The 17,625-nt window shown below is 44.7% G+C and overlaps 1 protein-coding gene across 6 annotated transcripts in view; it reads left to right on the top strand.

Annotated features, from left to right (window-relative positions):
• Window positions 1–17,625, top strand: part of sspo (SCO-spondin) — a 104,628-nt gene that overhangs the window by 27,755 nt on the left and 59,248 nt on the right. For all 6 annotated transcript variants that reach the window (XM_028568803.1, XM_028568804.1, XM_028568802.1 and 3 more), the window contains exons 23-45: window positions 109–311; window positions 431–558; window positions 2,970–3,079; window positions 3,219–3,368; window positions 5,291–5,384; window positions 5,483–5,692; window positions 8,732–8,937; window positions 9,205–9,319; window positions 9,502–9,623; window positions 9,742–9,915; window positions 10,001–10,234; window positions 10,359–10,481; window positions 10,792–10,889; window positions 11,561–11,792; window positions 11,927–12,079; window positions 12,477–12,614; window positions 12,750–12,932; window positions 13,075–13,225; window positions 13,438–13,597; window positions 13,778–13,826; window positions 14,569–14,673; window positions 14,809–14,936; window positions 15,634–15,754. In XM_028568803.1, coding sequence (XP_028424604.1) covers window positions 109–311; window positions 431–558; window positions 2,970–3,079; window positions 3,219–3,368; window positions 5,291–5,384; window positions 5,483–5,692; window positions 8,732–8,937; window positions 9,205–9,319; window positions 9,502–9,623; window positions 9,742–9,915; window positions 10,001–10,234; window positions 10,359–10,481; window positions 10,792–10,889; window positions 11,561–11,792; window positions 11,927–12,079; window positions 12,477–12,614; window positions 12,750–12,932; window positions 13,075–13,225; window positions 13,438–13,597; window positions 13,778–13,826; window positions 14,569–14,673; window positions 14,809–14,936; window positions 15,634–15,754 — 3,387 coding nt within the window. The remainder of the gene's footprint in view (window positions 1–108; window positions 312–430; window positions 559–2,969; window positions 3,080–3,218; window positions 3,369–5,290; window positions 5,385–5,482; window positions 5,693–8,731; window positions 8,938–9,204; window positions 9,320–9,501; window positions 9,624–9,741; window positions 9,916–10,000; window positions 10,235–10,358; window positions 10,482–10,791; window positions 10,890–11,560; window positions 11,793–11,926; window positions 12,080–12,476; window positions 12,615–12,749; window positions 12,933–13,074; window positions 13,226–13,437; window positions 13,598–13,777; window positions 13,827–14,568; window positions 14,674–14,808; window positions 14,937–15,633; window positions 15,755–17,625) is intronic.

Raw genomic sequence — 17,625 nt, 5'->3', positions numbered from 1 at the left:
ATAGTTAGTATACGTATGTCTGAGGCTGTAAATGCTTTAAGGTTATTTAACTTGACTTATTTAACAAATCAGTGGTAATGTTGTTGTCATTCCACATGTTGTCTCAAGGTATGCGTGTATATGTGCGTCTGGAAGCCCACCTGCGGGGTCGGGTCGGGGGCCTGTGCGGTAACTTTGATGGAGACACAGAGAATGACTTTACTACACGGCAGGGCATTGTGGAGTCTACAGCAGAACTGTTTGGTAACTCCTGGAAGGTCAACCCCTCCTGCCCTGACGTGGCAGACCAGGATCTCCGAGACCCTTGTGTTGTAAGTTCAATACAGACACATTGTTGCAAACTCAGTTTTGATGATGAACTATCTTTTGCTCTCTCTTTCTCATACAACTTGCCAAAGTAAACTAACTTCCCCCTCCTTGTGTTGTTCAGCTGAACCCCCACAGGGTGACCTGGGCCAGAAAAAGGTGTGCCGTACTGACTCAGGAGCTCTTTTCTCAGTGCCACCCTGAAGTGCCCTTCCAGCAGTATTATGACTGGTGTGTCTTTGATGCTTGCGGGTGAGTGACAGTGCTAATCTACACAGTACTACAGTATCAGGCACACAAACGTATGGACCCACAATACACAACTCAGGTACGTATTTGCAAATGTTTATTGCAAAAAGTCAGAATAAACTCACAGGCAAAGGTATCCAAAAGTGGCAGGCAAAAGGGTAAATCCAAACACAGGCAAAAGTCGAAATCCAAGGAATAAACAAACAGATAAGGACACTAGGAAATAACGCTCGAAGGCTGTACCCAGGGAAGCAGACAATCTCGCACTGGGGTAAGGGGAAGACCGAACTTAAAGGGAAACTTCACCGATTAGCATTAAGCTTTGTATCAGTAGAACCCCGGTAGTATTTTTGAATGACCATGCTTCCCTCCCTCATGTCCCCCTGAGAGGGGAGATCTCTGTATTGAGGGTCTGGAAAAAAAACTCAGATGACGCAAAATGACGATTTTTGCGTCAGGCTTTTTTGCCCAGAGGCAAAAGACTACAGCCTGTATTCATTGTGTATTAGGAGCCACTTCCGCATAGCCCAAAGGGGGTTGGACTGTCGGCTTTTTCCGGAGATTGCCGAGGAAAAACGAGTGTCAGCCATCTTGAATCCTCGCTTAGCTTCTCAGCAGGAGCAGAAACTGTTCATCCCGACGGAAATTTTGGGACGCCAGCTTTTATTTTGAAAAGTAGACGGGACGGCATGATATGGGACGCTCCAGGCTGCAGCCATACAGTCTTGGAAATTTTAGAACAACAATTATGTGCATTCAAACTACCACACCGTGTACCACCGGGATACATTGGAACACATCGGAGAATATGCAGGACACTTTATTACGGACGCAATACTCGACACACTACGCAAGCTTTGCCTGCACGGAGACCAGCGGTGGTGCTTGATTCCTGTGGCCGGTAAAGTGACCTCATCAGTGGGGAGCGTTGAACGAGTGTGCCGGTGGAAAGCTAAGGATAACACACCGTTGCCATGCATAGCAGAGCATTGCCATGGACACAGTTCTGGTTACTTTGGAGCTCTCAATCAATCCGCTGAAAGAAGTGCGGATAATGTTTCAGCTGTGGCAAAAAAAAGCATGTTTTGTGTAATGTGTAACACCACTTGAGCCACGGTAAAACGTTTTTTCGTGTATATGGTTGAAATGACAATAAAACACACTTGAGTTGATCGTCTCACTGTCTGTCTGTAAAGGACAGGCGTGGCTTGGGAGTGGCCTCATACAGCAGCAAAGCAAGTGCATTCTGGGATTTGGTGTCTTTCATCCATATGAGCCTTAAGTCTTATCTTGGCCTAGAAGGCACCAATTTCAATTTTTTTTTTACATTTCTACTACATAAGTGACCCAATTTAAAGATATATTCAGATTTCCAGCGGTGAAATTTCCCTTTAAATACACTAAACAGAAAGGACAATGAGGCACAGGTGCAAAACATTAGGGCGGGGATAAACAATCACTGACAACAGGAAGTAAACAGACAACACAAGAAACAACAGGGAACCTTCACAATAAAACAGGAATGTGAAAATAACCTGAAACAAAAACGAATCAAAAACAAAACACAAACGTGACACAGGAGCGGAACATGACATACAGTTTCTCAAAATAATCTTTTGAAAATATGTAATCTACTATGTACAGTATTTTTGCTCTATGCATGATGCTTCAGTGGAAAGAAATGGCTTTCTTTCATGTGTGTGTGTCGGATAAACAGACACACCGACCGACAGCACAAAGCAGAGGTCTCCTCTGGGTGACTTGTGCGTCGGTATCAGACCCTGCACGCTGTTATTTGCTGGGGGTTACACACCCACTTGGGGCCCAAAGGCTCTCTGCTGACGCACATAAACGTCCCCACATACAACAAAATATTAAAAGAGCAAATACTGGCAGGGTCTCTCCAAATACAGACACCTTTAAACACTTCTAGTAGGTCATAAGTGATGATTGAGAGGGATTATTGTTGTACGGGTCTATACATTGTTTTATAGGAAAATCCTACACATTATACCTTTTTTAAAATTCTAAAAAAAACATGTTGAATGAATTTCCTACCTCAGAAAACATTTGCAAAGCCTTTTTTTCAAATGTTTTGAAACATACTTTGTTAAGTTTCAAAATGGGATGCTTCTTCTTCTGTTTATTGATATATTGGTAACATTTGTGGTCCATTACTGCCACCAACTGGGAATATGCATAACTGCCCTTCAGTCAGCAGAGATGTGTATTTCTCCATCCTCTTGCATGATCCTGCATGTGCTTCTTCATAAGCATGCTTGTACACAAAGTTATATAGCAGAGCATCAAAACATTGCTAATAGTGGTAAAAAACTGTACAGGGTTATCTTGAATTGAAAGTATGTAATGTTCATATTTTATCAACAAACATCATTCATTTGTGTGTGTTTTAGCTGTGACTCAGGTGGGGACTGTGAGTGCCTCTGTACAGCCATTGCTGCCTATGCTGAAGAGTGTAACCGCAGAGGGGTTTACATCCGCTGGAGGTCCGAAGAGCTCTGTCGTATGTGCAATGCCCACACTCACACAGTCGATCTTCAGCACGTGCACCTTTACTCCTATTTTTCTGTAATCTTCATTTTCTAACCCGGTCTTGCTGTCTTTTTTATTTTATAGTCTCTTGTGTCCTTTATTCCCTGCAGCTCTGCAATGTGATAATGGGATGGTCTATGATCCCTGTGGTCCGGCTTGCTCTCCATCATGTCCCAGTGTTCAGCAGAGTCCACACACCCAGTGTGGCACTCTGTCCTGTGTGGAGGGCTGCTTCTGCCCTGCTAACATGGTGCGACACGGTAAGCCAGATTTACCAAACTCATCCTGAACCACAGAGGGTGATATACACTTCGGAGTAGCATTTGTATATACTGTACTTACCAGCATATTTGTGTAACTTACGGATCGTCAGATTCACTTCTAAAGTTCCCCTTGACAAACACTTAGTGTTCTGGCGATTTTGAACAGGGTGGCGCAGCAGGGGGGTGTCAATGAAATAGCCCATTTGTGTGATGTCCCGTTACGTTCTTTAAAACCCCATCAAAGCACAAATAGACTTTATATTTCACAGTTACGGTTTTCCGTCAGATCGTTTATAGATATCAACATTTACAACTGCACTTGAAGGCAGCTTTGTTTCAAAGGAGAGAGAGAAAGAAAATAGACGAGTGAGACATAGCGAGTGGTTTGTTGTTGCAGGAGACATTCAGCTGTTACACAAACTCTCAGGCAGTTCAGTGCTTGTGTTTCGTTTTTTACCCTCATAGTGTTTTAAAATGTTCTTGTAGCAGCGATAAAGGCAGTGATGTTTCCTGTTTCCTGTACATAGTCTATATCCACGATGTTCCACTTCCAGGATTGCTCCTTTGCTGTTGGAAATTCCACCGGATGTCACTCTTTTTGGCTGGATGTCAATTACCTTCTGCTTTCTATTTGTTGGAATTTAAAATGTATGGGTGGATTTGTGAGGACTAGGGTTAACTGCTCCTCAGATCTCTGCAGGGTAAATCCAGACAGCTAGCTAGACTATCTGTCCAATCAGAGTTTTCTGTCGTACGACTAAAACTACTTTTGAACGTACACGTTCCACCAAATCAAGTTCCTTCCTGAGACTATTTCGCAGAGGCACCGTGGCTTCGTCCGACGCTTAGCACCGCCCAAGACGATTGTCCATCCATCTTCGTCCGCTTATCCGGTGTCGGGTCGCGGGGGGAGCAGGTCCATCAGGGGACCCCAAAACTTCCCCACATTAACCAGCTCCGACTGGGGGATCCCGAAGCGTTCCCAGGCCAGGTTGGAGATAAAATCCCTCCACCTAGTCCTGGGTCTTCCCCGAGGCCTCCTCCCAGCTGGACGTGCCTGGAACACCTCCCTAGGGAGGCGCCCAGAGGGCATCCTTACCAGATGCCCGAATCACCTCAAACAAGACGATTGTGATTGGTTTAAAGAAATGCCAATAAACCAGAGCACGTTTTTCTCCCATCCCGGAATGCTGTATGGACTAGTCAGACCCTCTTCCGCAGTGCTGTGGAGGAGGGTCTGGCACAGCGAGACTATACTGTATGGGATTCTTACACCACCTCAAACCAGAGCTCAAAACACACTGACAAGTCTGATCTCCGGTTACATATTTGGCCACCACAGCGTGACATGGGGTTGTGTTTCTCCAAAAGTTGAGTCAGTGTCAACTTTTCCCCGCAGGTCTGCTTCATTTTTTTTACTATCCTCCCTGCGGCAACCCCCGCCGCAACCTAAACGCAAGCACTATACCCATTCAAAATGAATGGATAGAGACTGCGTTTTTGCAGTCTGAACTCAGCCTTAGACCATGACAAGATATCTGCAAAATTAAAAGTAGGATTTCCTTGAAATTGTCAATGTGTATATAAATCATTTCCAAAGGATGAATTTAGTTGGATCCTTGATATTTTCTCTGGCACCACCAATAGGCCAGAACATTAAAATATAATGGACAGAATCCACTGAACACTTCCATGCTTCCTAGCAGATGAACCCTTTTGTTTTGGACACACCATGAACATTGCCGCCATTCTACCCTCATAGCAAAATGTCAAATTTGCAAACAAGATGGCATAAAAGAAAGTCTTTTGATTTTAATGAGCCCATTATTCTTTTTGTCTTGAGTCACCCTCAGGACTAACTTTCTTGCCTTACAACTGGCAAAGCTCTAGAAGAATTGTCAATATTTTCTGTTTTACAGGCGACAGCTGTGTAGTTCCCATTAAGTGTCCATGTGAGTGGGAGGGCTCCATGTTTCCACCTGGAACTACCATCACTCAACACTGCCAAACCTGGTCAGTCAAATTAAATGCTTATGAACGTATATTCCACTCTCTTTCCTATAACAATCAAAATTGAAGTCAGAGGGGTTTCTTTGCCTTTGTGTGTCCAGTTCCTGTAAGGATGGTGTGTGGCAGTGTAAAGGTGTGGCTTGCCCTCCTGCACCCCCACCCTGTCTGGAATCCGAGTTTACCTGCTCAGGGGGGCGCTGCATCCCCTCCCAGTGGGTGTGTGACAACGAGAATGACTGTGGCGACGGCTCAGATGAGATCTGCCCATCCACCTGCTCTCCGAACCAATTCCGCTGTACCAGCACACCAAGGTGAATCCAAACTCACTTTAGTTTATCACCATGCACAATTTCTATGTGTGAATCTATTAAGGAAGACTAATAACTAAGGAATTAAGATCAGATACGATGAGCAATCAATCATGAAGTCATACTTCCAAGCCTTTATTGGAGAATAGAGGCATTATTTACAAAATAGGCCAAGGATTGCCCACTGGCTGAATGTCCGGAGCAAACTTCCTCATCTAACAGCTAAACAGTACACTAAATATACATTTCTGAAAACATTTGAGATGAAAAACAGGCAATGCAACAGAACAGAATCTTAATCTTAACTGTCAAAATATATCCATCCATCCATCTTCGTCCGCTTATCCGGTGTCGGCTCACTTTGGTCGTACAGAGATTGGATGGCCCTGAGTAGAGACCCCCTCACCCCATACTCCCGCAGCACCTCCCACAGTATCTCCCGGGGGACCCGGTCATACGCCTTTTCCAGATCCACAAAACACATGTAGACTGGTTGGGCATACTCCCAGGCTCCCTCCAGGATCCTTGCGAGAGTGAAGAGCTGGTCCGTTGTTCCACGACCAGGACGGAATCCGCATTGTTCCTCTTCAATCTGAGGTTCGACTATCGGCCGAACCCTCCTTTCCAGCCCCTTGTAGTAGACTTTACCAGGGAGGCTGAGAAGTGTGATACCCCTGTAATTGGCACTCACCCTCTGGTCCCCCTTTTTAAAAAGGGGAACCACCACCCCAGTCTGCCACTCCTTTGGCAGTGTCCCAGACTTCGACGCAATGTTGAAGAGGCGTGTCAACCAGGACAGCCCCTCCACACCCAGAGCCTTTTAGCATTTCTGGACGGATCTCATCAATTCCAGGGGCTTTGCCACTGTGGAGTTGTTTGACTACATCAGTGACCTCCACCTGGGAAATTGACAATGATCCCCCATCATCCTCCAGCTTTGCCTCTAACATAGAGTGCGTATTAGTCTGATTCAGGAGTTCCTCAAAGTGCTCCTTCCACCGCCCTATTATCTCCTCAGTTGAGGTCAACAGTGTCCCATCTTTCCTGTACACAGGTTGGATGGTTCCCCGCTTCCCCCTGCTGAGGTGGCGAAAAGTTTTCCAGAAGCACCTTGGTGCCGACCGAAAGTCCTTCTCCATGTCTTCTCCAAACTTCTCCCACACCCGCTGCTTTGCCTCTTTCACGGCAGAGGCTGCAGCCCTTCGGGCCCTTCGGTACCCTGCAACCGCCTCTGGAGTCCTCCGGGATAACATATCCCGGAAAGACTCCTTCTTCAGTCGGACGGCTTCCCTGACCACCGGTGTCCACCACGGTGTTTGTGGGTTACCGCCCCTTGAGGCAACTAAGACCCTAAGACCACAGCTCCTCACCGCAGCTTCAGCAATGGAAACTTTGAACATTGTCCACTCAGGTTCAATGCCCCCAGCCTCCACAGGGATGCACGAAAAGCTTTGCCGGAGGTGTGAGTTGAAAGTCTGTCGGACAGGGGCCTCCTCCAGATGTTCCCAATTTACCCGCACTACCCGTTTGGGCTTACCAGGTCTGTCCAGAGTCTTCCCCCACCCCCTGACCCAACTCACCACCAGATGGTGATCAGTTGACAGCTCCGCCCCTCTCTTCACCCGAGTGTCCAAAACATATGGCCTCAGATCAGATGAAATGATTATAAAATCGATCATTGACCTTTGGCCTAGGGTTCTCTGGTACAAAGTACACTTATGAGCATCCCTATGTTCGAACATGATGTTTGTGATAGACAATCCATGACTAGCACAGAAGTCCAACAACAAACAACCACTCTGGTTTAGATCAGGGAGGCCGTTCCTCCCAATCACGCCTCTCCATGTATCTCCATCATTACCCACGTGCGCGTTGAAGTCCCCCAGCAGAACAATGGAGTCCCTCACTGGAGCCCCATGCAGGACTCCAGTCAAGGTCTCCAAGAAGGCCGAATACTCCGAACTCTTGTTTGGTGCATATGCACAAACAACAGTCAGAGTTTTCCCCCCCACAACCCGCAGGCGTAGGGAGGCGACCCTCTCGCCCACCGGGGTAAACTCCAACACAGCGGCGCTCAGCCGGGGGCTTGTGAGTATCCCCACACCCGCCCGGCGCCTCACACCCTGAGAGAGAAGAAAAGAGTCCAACCCCTATCCAGGAGTATGGTTCCAGAACCGAGACTGTGCTCTACTGTGCGTAGAGGTAAGCCCCACCAGATCTAACCGGTAGCGCTCCACCTCCCGCACCAGTTCCGGCTCCTTCCCCCACAGAGAGGTGACATTCCATGTCCCCAGAGCCAGCGTCTGCTGCCCGGGTCTGGTCCGTCGAGGCCCCTGACCTTCACTGCCACCCGTGTAGCAGCGCACCCGACCCCAGCGGTTCTTCCCACAGGTGGTGGGCCCATGGGATGGACAGGGAGTTGCCACGTTGCTTCTTCGGGCTGTGCCTGACGGGGCTCCGTGGCAAACCCGGCCACCAGGCGCTCGCTGACGAGCCCGCCATCTGGGCCTGGCTCCAGACGGGGGCCCCGGGCTTCCTCCGTGCAGGGTAACTTCACCTCTTCTACGTTGTTTCATAGGGTTTTTGAACCATTCTTTGTCTGGCCCCTCACCTGAGACCACTTTGCCTTGGGAGACCCTACCAGGAGCACACAGCTCCAGACAACACAGCCCTCAGGTTCATAGGGACACACAAACCTCTCCACCACGATAAGGTGATGGTTCCCGGAGAGGAACAATATAATAAATAGTGACAGTTTTTTTACTAAGTTTAAGTTACCAACTGTGGCTTTAAAGGCTCTACTCAGGCATGTTGAACAAAGAGTGTAGAATGTAGGTTTGGCATGCTAGCATATTATCATACTAATATTTTAACCTTAACATTACATGTAAGCTACAACCCAGAATGTTAACTTGGTAATGTGAAATTACATGCTAAACATCAGCATGTTAACTTCGAACAGATTGCCAAATGTTTTTTGCACTTTGCTGCTACAATGAAATTCCTTTAGTGAATAAAGTGAATTGACCCAAATCTCTACAGTGGACCATGTTTGAACCTGGCTCTGCGTTGTGATGGCCACCCAGACTGTGGTGACCAATCAGATGAAGAGTTCTGCGGACCTGCCACCCCCATCCCCCTGTGCCCACCAGGGGAGTTTCAGTGTGCCAATGGAAAGTGCCTGTCAGCCAGCCGTGTGTGTGACGGACGGCTGGACTGTGGTTTCGCTGATGGGTCTGATGAGCAAGGTAATCTATCGCTCTATCCAGCAATATAAACTATACAAAGTCAGCTTTATTGACAAACTATCAAACAAAAACTCTATCTGCATGATTTCATCAAAGAAAGGTGCTCTATTAAAAACTCTAATGAGCAAGCTTTAATTAAGCACAGCAATATTTTAACTATTTAGTAAATTGTGTCTTGTTTTCTGTTTTTACAGAAAACAAGACACAATTGCTTTTCTTTACGGAATGTATGTTACTATGTGATGAACTGTACTTTTGTTGGTCCAGACTGCGGAGTGGTGTGTGATGAGGGGGAATTCCTGTGCGCCGGAGGACGTTGCATTCTCTACCTCCACCGCTGTGATGGACATGATGACTGTGGGGATCTCAGTGATGAGAGGGGGTGTGTTTTTTAGGTGGTATTTGGGAGTGTCAATGGTTAAATAGACTCACATTTATGAATATGCTTTGAAGAGTTTGTCCTGAAGGTCACCAATATCAGAGACCATCAACAATATTTTAAGAAAGTTACATCAAATAAATGACTTATGATAATCATAATCTAAATGTTTTGGCTGGTTATAGGTGTGTGTGTGCACCGGGGGAGTTTCAGTGCCCTGGGGACCTGTGTGTCCCTGCAGACAGAGTGTGTAACGGACACAGAGACTGCCCCTCTGGAACAGACGAAGCTGTCTGTCCAAGTAAAGGTACACATATTCTTACAGCATTTAATTGTGTTAGCTATAAGTTAAATATGTATTTGCCCAAAGCCATCCTGCATGGTTTAAATCTGTGATCAAATGTCGTCCTTTGTGTTACTGGCAGTGACCTGTGCTCCTGACCAGTTTGCCTGTAGTGATGGTACATGTGTTGCCACCACTAAGTTGTGTGATGGAACAACAGACTGTCCAGGTGGAGAGGATGAGAACAAAACCAACTGCTACACTGTTACCATAACACCGTCACCCTCACCTGTCACCCCAACTATGCCCACTCCAGGTAAGGATAGTCATGATTCAGAAATTTTAGTTTAGGATATTTTTTCAGTATTCAGTGTTTCTCTTACACAGCCCTGTTTCTCCAGCTTGTAGGTCCTATGAGTTCAGCTGTGCCACTGGTTGGCAGTGTGTGCCTAAGGCCTGGCTTTGTGATGGAGAAACGGACTGTATGGATGGTAGTGATGAGCAGGAGTGTAACGCCCCATGTGGCCCTGGCCAGGTGCCTTGTCTTAGTGGGGACCAGTGTGTGGACCACCATCAGCTCTGTGACGGGACCCCACACTGCAGGGATGCCTCAGACGAGAGTATTGACTCCTGTGGTAAATTACTTTTAATATAAATGGAAAGGTGCCAAATGACAAAAGAAAATGTTATCAGGCAACAAACAGTCTTTGTCTAAAGACGTGTTAATGGACACTGACAATAATTCTCGCTGAATACTAGGCTCTACTCGAATACCTCCCTGTCCAGGCAGCTTCCTATGTGATAACCGCACCTGTGTGAACATGTCGCAAGTGTGCAACGGCGTTCCAGACTGTCCACGTGGCGAGGATGAGTTATTGTGTGGTGAGTTCTCATGAGATAAGGAGAAGAGAGAGGTGAGAATAGAAGCAAGGATAGATTGAAGAGATGGAGCATGGACTACAGATAACCTTACAAAATGTTCATTGTTGTGTTCAGAGAGTGGAAGATAGGGAATACAAAAGGAAAGCAAAGAAGAAATGAAGAAAGGGAAGCATAAAGAGAGGAAAAAATAAAGGAAGGAAACTTGAAGGCAGAGAACATCCCAGTCTACCATATTCACAGAATTTGATGGTGACAGATCTTGTAATCTCTAACATGTTTAATAATAATTTTGAAATCTTGCTCTGTCCAGATAAAACCATCTCACCAGTGCCACCTGGCAGTAGGAACACCACTGTCCTCTGCCCGGAATTTACCTGTATGGATGGATCCTGTGTCCCCTTTAACATGGTACGTCTAAGACTGACATGATATCCTCCACCAGCAAGCCATATTTAGGTAGTAGTGGGTGATCGAATAGGTAAGAAAAATGATAACACAAAAGTGCTGGTAGAAGATGATGCAATTATGCAATGCAACAACTGGAACTTCCTCTAACATTATGGTACAAAAGAGCCTACTGCACCTTTTAAGCACCTATCTCTTTAAGCCCCCCCTCCCAAAAAAGCCCAGTCTACTTTAATTGATCAGCGTTTTTGGGTCTTCCGCATCCATCGCTCACAGCATCTGCACCGTCATTGCACCCAGGGAATGACTGTAACGGCACTATAGCAGCAGCACTTTTTACATATATATATATATATATATTTCTCTGTGGATTGAGTTTTTCTGTGGATTGAGTTTTGATACTTTCACAGTATTAATATAGCAACTCAACCTGATTTATAATAAAAAAAGACATGGAAATCTCACTTTTTAAATTACAATACGGGACCTTTAATTAGCAGTCATCTTGGTAAGTCATCATCAGTATACACTATATAAAACATTCCATTTATTTCATTAAGTTAAAGAAATGTTGGCATTAAAAATTATATTACATTAAAAATTAATGAAAGTAGCAACAATGGGCTTCCCCCCTCACACACATTCCTGTTCACTAACCCCACTCTATTACTTAGGTGTGTAATGGTGTGGTAGACTGCCCAGACTCCTCACTAGCACCACTTGGAGTTCCAGCTGATGAGCAGGACTGTAGAAGCTGGAGCTCCTGGGGTCCGTGGAGCCCCTGCAGCACCTCCTGTGGTACAGGCTCCATGAGCCGGCAGAGAACCTGCCCTCCAGGAGATCCACTGCGCCACTGTCGGGGACAGGACTTCCACAGGCAGCAGTGCTTCAACATTACGTGCCCTGGTATGGAGATGGACATGAGCTTAAAGAAGAAAAAAATGTTTCAAAAATAAACGTTCTCAAAGTCTTGATGCATAGTTTTTTAATATGTACAGTATTTGTTTCTAAATTGTGAAGCTCTTTCTTCCCCTCTCCAGTGGATGGTCAGTGGCTGCCATGGTCGAGCTGGTCGAACTGTTCCAGCGGATGTGGTGGAGTGCAGGTCAGACACAGAGGCTGCATCCCTCCTCACTACAGAGGCCAAGACTGTTCCCAGCTCCCTGGACCATCCAACCTAGCCATGGAAATCAGTAAGAGCTGTCTGTAAACTAATGTTGAGCTGAAATAAATAATACTGACTTGGCTAAAATCCACTGGTCAGAATGGATAGAAATGTCTGTCTTGTACAATAATAAGGGACAGAACACTAGAGGTAAGAGAGAAAATATAGCCGTTTTAGTAAGAACAGATGTTTTTCGACCAAATCAATCAGCGTATAATTTTTATGAATAAAGAAATTATTATTAAAAGAAACTCTTAATACAAATTTATGTAATCTTAAAATGTTGGCAGGGTATTTTTCCTATGATAGTGCTGTTTCAAAATGCAAAAATTGAACAACAAAACAGACTCATCTCACAAAAAATGCTAAGAAGGAATAAACAATAATAATAAAAAAGAACTATTCTCCTTTTCTTCCTACTCTAGAGCATTGTCCTGATGATGGATGTGCCAACACCAGCTGTCCCACTGGGCTGGTGAGACACAGCTGTGCTCCCTGCCCGGTGTCCTGTGCCCACATCAGCAGTGGGACGACCTGTGATTCAATTGCACCGTGCTTCTCAGGTCAGTCAGAAGAAATCTGGAATATCTTGTACTCTAAAATAAATGGTTGCTTCTTGGCATTTTAAAATTGTCAAGTTCATTTTGACATTTCTCTCACAAGACTTTTTCTCACAATCAACTTGTCCCTAACTCCAGGTTGTTGGTGTCCGGAGGGCCAGGTGATGAGCCATATGCAACAATGTGTGTTACCAGAGGAGTGTGTGTGTGAGGTGGCAGGTGTGCGCTACTGGCCGGGCCAGCAGATTAAGGTGGACTGTGAGATTTGTGTTTGTGAGAGAGGAAGGCCTCAAAGATGCCAGCCTAACCCAGACTGTTCAGGTGAATATTTCAAATACACATAATCTGTTGTTTCAATTCAGGATCAACATCAAATCCACAGTTGACTTTTGCCCACAAACTGGGTATCGTTCTTACCTTAAAGTCTGAGCAATCCTACACAGTGAGTTTTGTAATACTGCAGTGGACTGTGGCTGGTCATCATGGTCTGAGTGGGGAGAGTGTTTGGGGCCCTGTGGTGTTCAGAGTGTCCAGTGGTCATTCCGCAGCCCAAACAACCCCATCAAGCATGGAGACGGGAGAACGTGTAGAGGAATTTACAGGAAGGCCCGCCGGTATGTAGCCCTCTTCTCATGGGACTGTTAACTACTTTTAATGTTTCTACTACTCAACTTTTCCACTACTACTACTGTCTTAGTGTCTAACACCATGCACTCATGAGCAAACACACATGCATTCCATTACTTGTGTGTGTGTGTGTGTGTGTGTGTGTGTGTGTGTGTGTGTGTGTGTGTGTGTGTGTGTGTGTGTGTGTGTGTGTGTGTAGGTGCCAGACAGACCCCTGTGATGAGTGTGAGTACCAGGGTCAGTCCCATGCTGTGGGAGACAGATGGAGGTCAGACCACTGCCAGTTATGTCACTGCCTGCCCAACCTTACAGTGCAGTGTTCCCCCTACTGTCCATACGCTGTCAGTGGATGTCCACAGGTAAGATTTTAAGTGTGTGTGAGACTACACTTACTGTATATGCTTGAGTATGTGCTTATATGTAGATTACAGCTCTGCTTACTCTGCATCCTTTGCTTTTCCTCTACATAATTGTGTCCTATAGCAACTCTTCAACACGTATGATTGAATCAAATGGTGATTGTTCTTTTGTTTGTGCAGGGCCAAAGTCTGGTGCCTGGAGAGGGAGACAGGTGTTGTTACTGCCAAGGTAAAATCATACCCGTTGTTCTGCTATCTACACTCAATAAATGTCTTCCTGTTTAATGATGAATGAAAGTATTTCCATTCACCAATTATAAACAACTGACTGCACTCCATGGTTACTAATGTTGCCACTGAGTGATCATTAATGTCAGAGATGACGTTGATCCCATTAAATGATAGAAAGAATCCTTTTTTATTTGTCCCCCCCTTGTGTTTTATTTTCCTTGTTGTCCATACACATGTCCTTTGTTCTAAGGATGCTTGTATCAAGACAAACTCACATCTTCTGCTAATCCAGAGCAGAGAGAGGAACTCCACTCTTCTTCTGACCACAGACATATCTTACATTTTACCGTTTACTGTACCTGCTAAAGAAAACTCTAAACAAGAAAGTGGTAGTTGACAACAGTATACAGTATATATCAAACAATACCTGCGGAGTCAAACATCTCAAACCTGATAGAAATTGCTCAGGGTTTTGTGCCAAAATGTGTAACCGTAGTAGTAGTAGTAGTATTTTCACTTTTATATAAACTTAAAGATGCATCAAGAGCTTTTGAAGATAAAGAAAATGAGATGAAAAGAGGATTAGTCAAATAAAATCTATATAAAGATCCTAGTCATTTGGTTCCTTAATAAAATTGCAGCCACTCCAGATATAAGGTCCAGTTCATTCTTGCAAACATTGCGATAATAAAGTGAGTGTTTTATGACATTAATCTTTTTATTCTACAACTACTCTGTAGAAGGAATTGACAACATTGTTGTGACAATAAGCCCTGTCACTGTGACCACCAAGCCAGCAGAAGACACTACACCTCTGATTCCCACATATCCACTTCCTCCTGGAGGTTTGTGTTTTTCTCATGCCATTTCACAGGTAGAGCATATACGTTTTTATTAAGCATCTATGATTATTATTCAGGGGTTTATCTATTTCCACTCGTATTTTTTTCTTGGAATCTCACCTCTCCTCCTCTGTTCAGATGAGTGTTGGGTTCCTCTGGGCGTTCAGACTCTCCCAGCCTCCAGTTTCAGTGCCTCGTCACAGCAGACTGGTCACCCCCCTGAGGCAGGTCGCCTCCATGGGTGGGACCCCCATAGGGACCTCCAGGTACAGTACACTTTGCCGATAGATTTATACAATACAACCAGACTTTATACTGTTCATCCTGGTGAAATTTCTTCGAGCCACGTTGCTAAATCCCCAAAAATATTTTTTTGACTAAATTTAAACTGAGTATTTAAACTGGAGAGAGCAACAAAATAGACAGTTTTCGTGACATAAAGAAACTTGAGTAAGTGATTTTTTTTTTTTTAACTGACCATGCCTGCTCTTCACACTCATCAGGTGCTCTTCTGCCTCTGACCACTGAGTTGCTAACATGGTCTCCTGGGCCTGAAGGTTCAAGGCTCAAGGGATGGCAATGTCGGTTGGTTGGTCGGTCAGTCAGTACCTAGACCACTCCAGACTGTAATATTTACAATTTATTTTTTTACCATGGCATTTGGCACAGACATTAAGGTCTCCTGGGGATGAATCTGAATGTCCTTGGTGATCCTCTGACTTTACCTCTTGTGTCAGCAGCACAACTTGACACCTATTAATGCGAAATTGCTTTAAAACCAAATAACTATGGTTGACAAAGACTGTCGTTCAATGACATGGTGTTATATTGTCAATGCACAGTATTTTCCCCTTTACATCACCAACTCTGTATTTATACAACAGTCCTAATGAAAGTAGCGCTTGCAAGTCTTTAACATGCAATATTAACATTACATGTAATCTGCAAAACATGTATCTGCAGGGCTGGAGTCCAGAGCCTGAGGAATATAAGGACCTACCACAACGGAGCCCTGAGGGACACACTAGCAACACACAAAGTCCATACCTTCAGATAGACCTGCTGAAACCATACAACATCACTGGTAAGCATCGTGCATGTGCCGTTGTACAAGTACAGATTGAAATGCTGGTTTACTAAATCAATTTTCATTTCAATTTCAATTTTATTTATAGTATCAAATCATAAAAGTTATCTGAAGACACTTTACAGATAGAGTAGGTCTAGACCACACTATAATTTACAAAGACCCAACAATTTCCCACGAGCAAGCATTTAGTGCAACATTGGCAAGGAAAAAATTCCTTTTAGGCAGAAACCTTGAGGGGTGAGGAAAAACTTCCTTTAGGCAGAAACCTTGAGTGGTGAGGAAAAATATATATCTGATACAGATATACAGATATGGAGAAATATGATTCATAATAATGAAGCAGTTGGAATGATGAACAGTTGCAGTTATAGTAACAATAAAGATAGTGGAACTATGACTAAATAAGTAGTTGTAGCAGTTCAGGGCATAGCGGGGCGATGTGGGGCGTAGCAGGGCATTGTGGAGCATAGCAGGGCATAGCGGGGCATTGCGGAGCATAGTAGGGCCCGGCACAGCAGGGCTTCGAGCAAGACCACAGCAGCTGCAACCATGATTTAGGTGCCACCCCAATCCAAGGAAAACTGCGAGGCTAGAAAACATAAGGACTCCAGGGAATAAGCTTGAAAAATGTAGTTGATGAACCCTGGCTTAGAGGAAGCATATACAAGGTGAATAGAATTGGTCCAAGTACCGAGCCTTGTGGAACACCATGGATAACTGCATGGTGTCTGGAGGATTCATCATTAACATGAACAAACGATCGATTTGATAGATAGGACTCAAACCAGCTTAGTGCTATTCCTTTAAAGGGGTGATAGAATGATTCTATAGAGTATTTCACACTGTTCCTTATGGTCTCCTAATGGGGTATGTAACACTGGTTGGGCTGAAAATGGCCTGGTTGATATTTTATTGGCCCTTATGCATCCCTGTGTTCTGGCCCTATTTTTAACAAGAGCTTTTCTTCCAAATATGGTATGCTCGTGAATATTTAGATGAGCTGCGCGCTGATTGGTTGAGCGAATTGCCATACGCAGACATTAGAGATGCGCGCTGATTGGTTGAGCGAATCCCCAATACACACACATTAGAGAAGCGACAGAATCTCATACTCCAGACACTGCAATGTTTCATTACCAAATTCACTTCTGAGACTTTTTTATGTGAGAAATCAACTATACAAAGCTCAAATATGGGCCGTTTTAAGAAAATTGATGGCTAATTGCAAATATGGTAAGACGTATGGTAAGTGTCGGACTTCAGCAGCGGTGCTGCTGCCTCGCCGCCCGGCCTGACTTCCTTCACAGACCCTGGCCTGCTGTGAGCTCCGTTAGGCTGGCAGCCCTGACAGAGCTCCAGGGGCCTGTAACTCCCCTCTTCCTGCTAGCTAAATGGCCCGTTGTGTGAGAGTGAGAGCGCGGTCAGCGCGCTTGTTACACCAGCAATCACTTACCAAATGTTACACACAATGTCACGCCACTTAGCTATACAACATCTAAATGTCTTATAAAGCTAACAACGGTGTCCGATTTCAAGTTAATTAATATTTGTGAAGTTTAGCTAGGTGTTTTGTTAGCTGCGACTGTCACTTCAATCCTATCTATGTGTAGCTACAAATCACGGATAGTTAGCTTCATTTTTGGTCGTAATTCGAGTATATTTACAGTTTGAATTTCGTCACGCCACTTACACAACATCTAACTAAATGTCTTATAAAGCTAACAACGGTGTCCGATTTCAAGTTAATGAATATTTGTGAGCTGTAAGGGTTTCGTTAGCTGCGACTGTCCCTACAATCCTATGTGTACAAGATTGCGGCTAGTTAGCTTCATTTTTGGTCGTAATTCAAGTATATTTACAGTTTG

This window comes from Perca flavescens, chromosome 22 (assembly GCF_004354835.1).
Source record: "Perca flavescens isolate YP-PL-M2 chromosome 22, PFLA_1.0, whole genome shotgun sequence".
Lineage (NCBI taxonomy): Eukaryota > Metazoa > Chordata > Actinopteri > Perciformes > Percidae > Perca > Perca flavescens.
The sequence above is the reverse complement of the archived record's forward strand: the minus strand, read 5'-3'. Positions and strand labels throughout refer to the sequence as shown.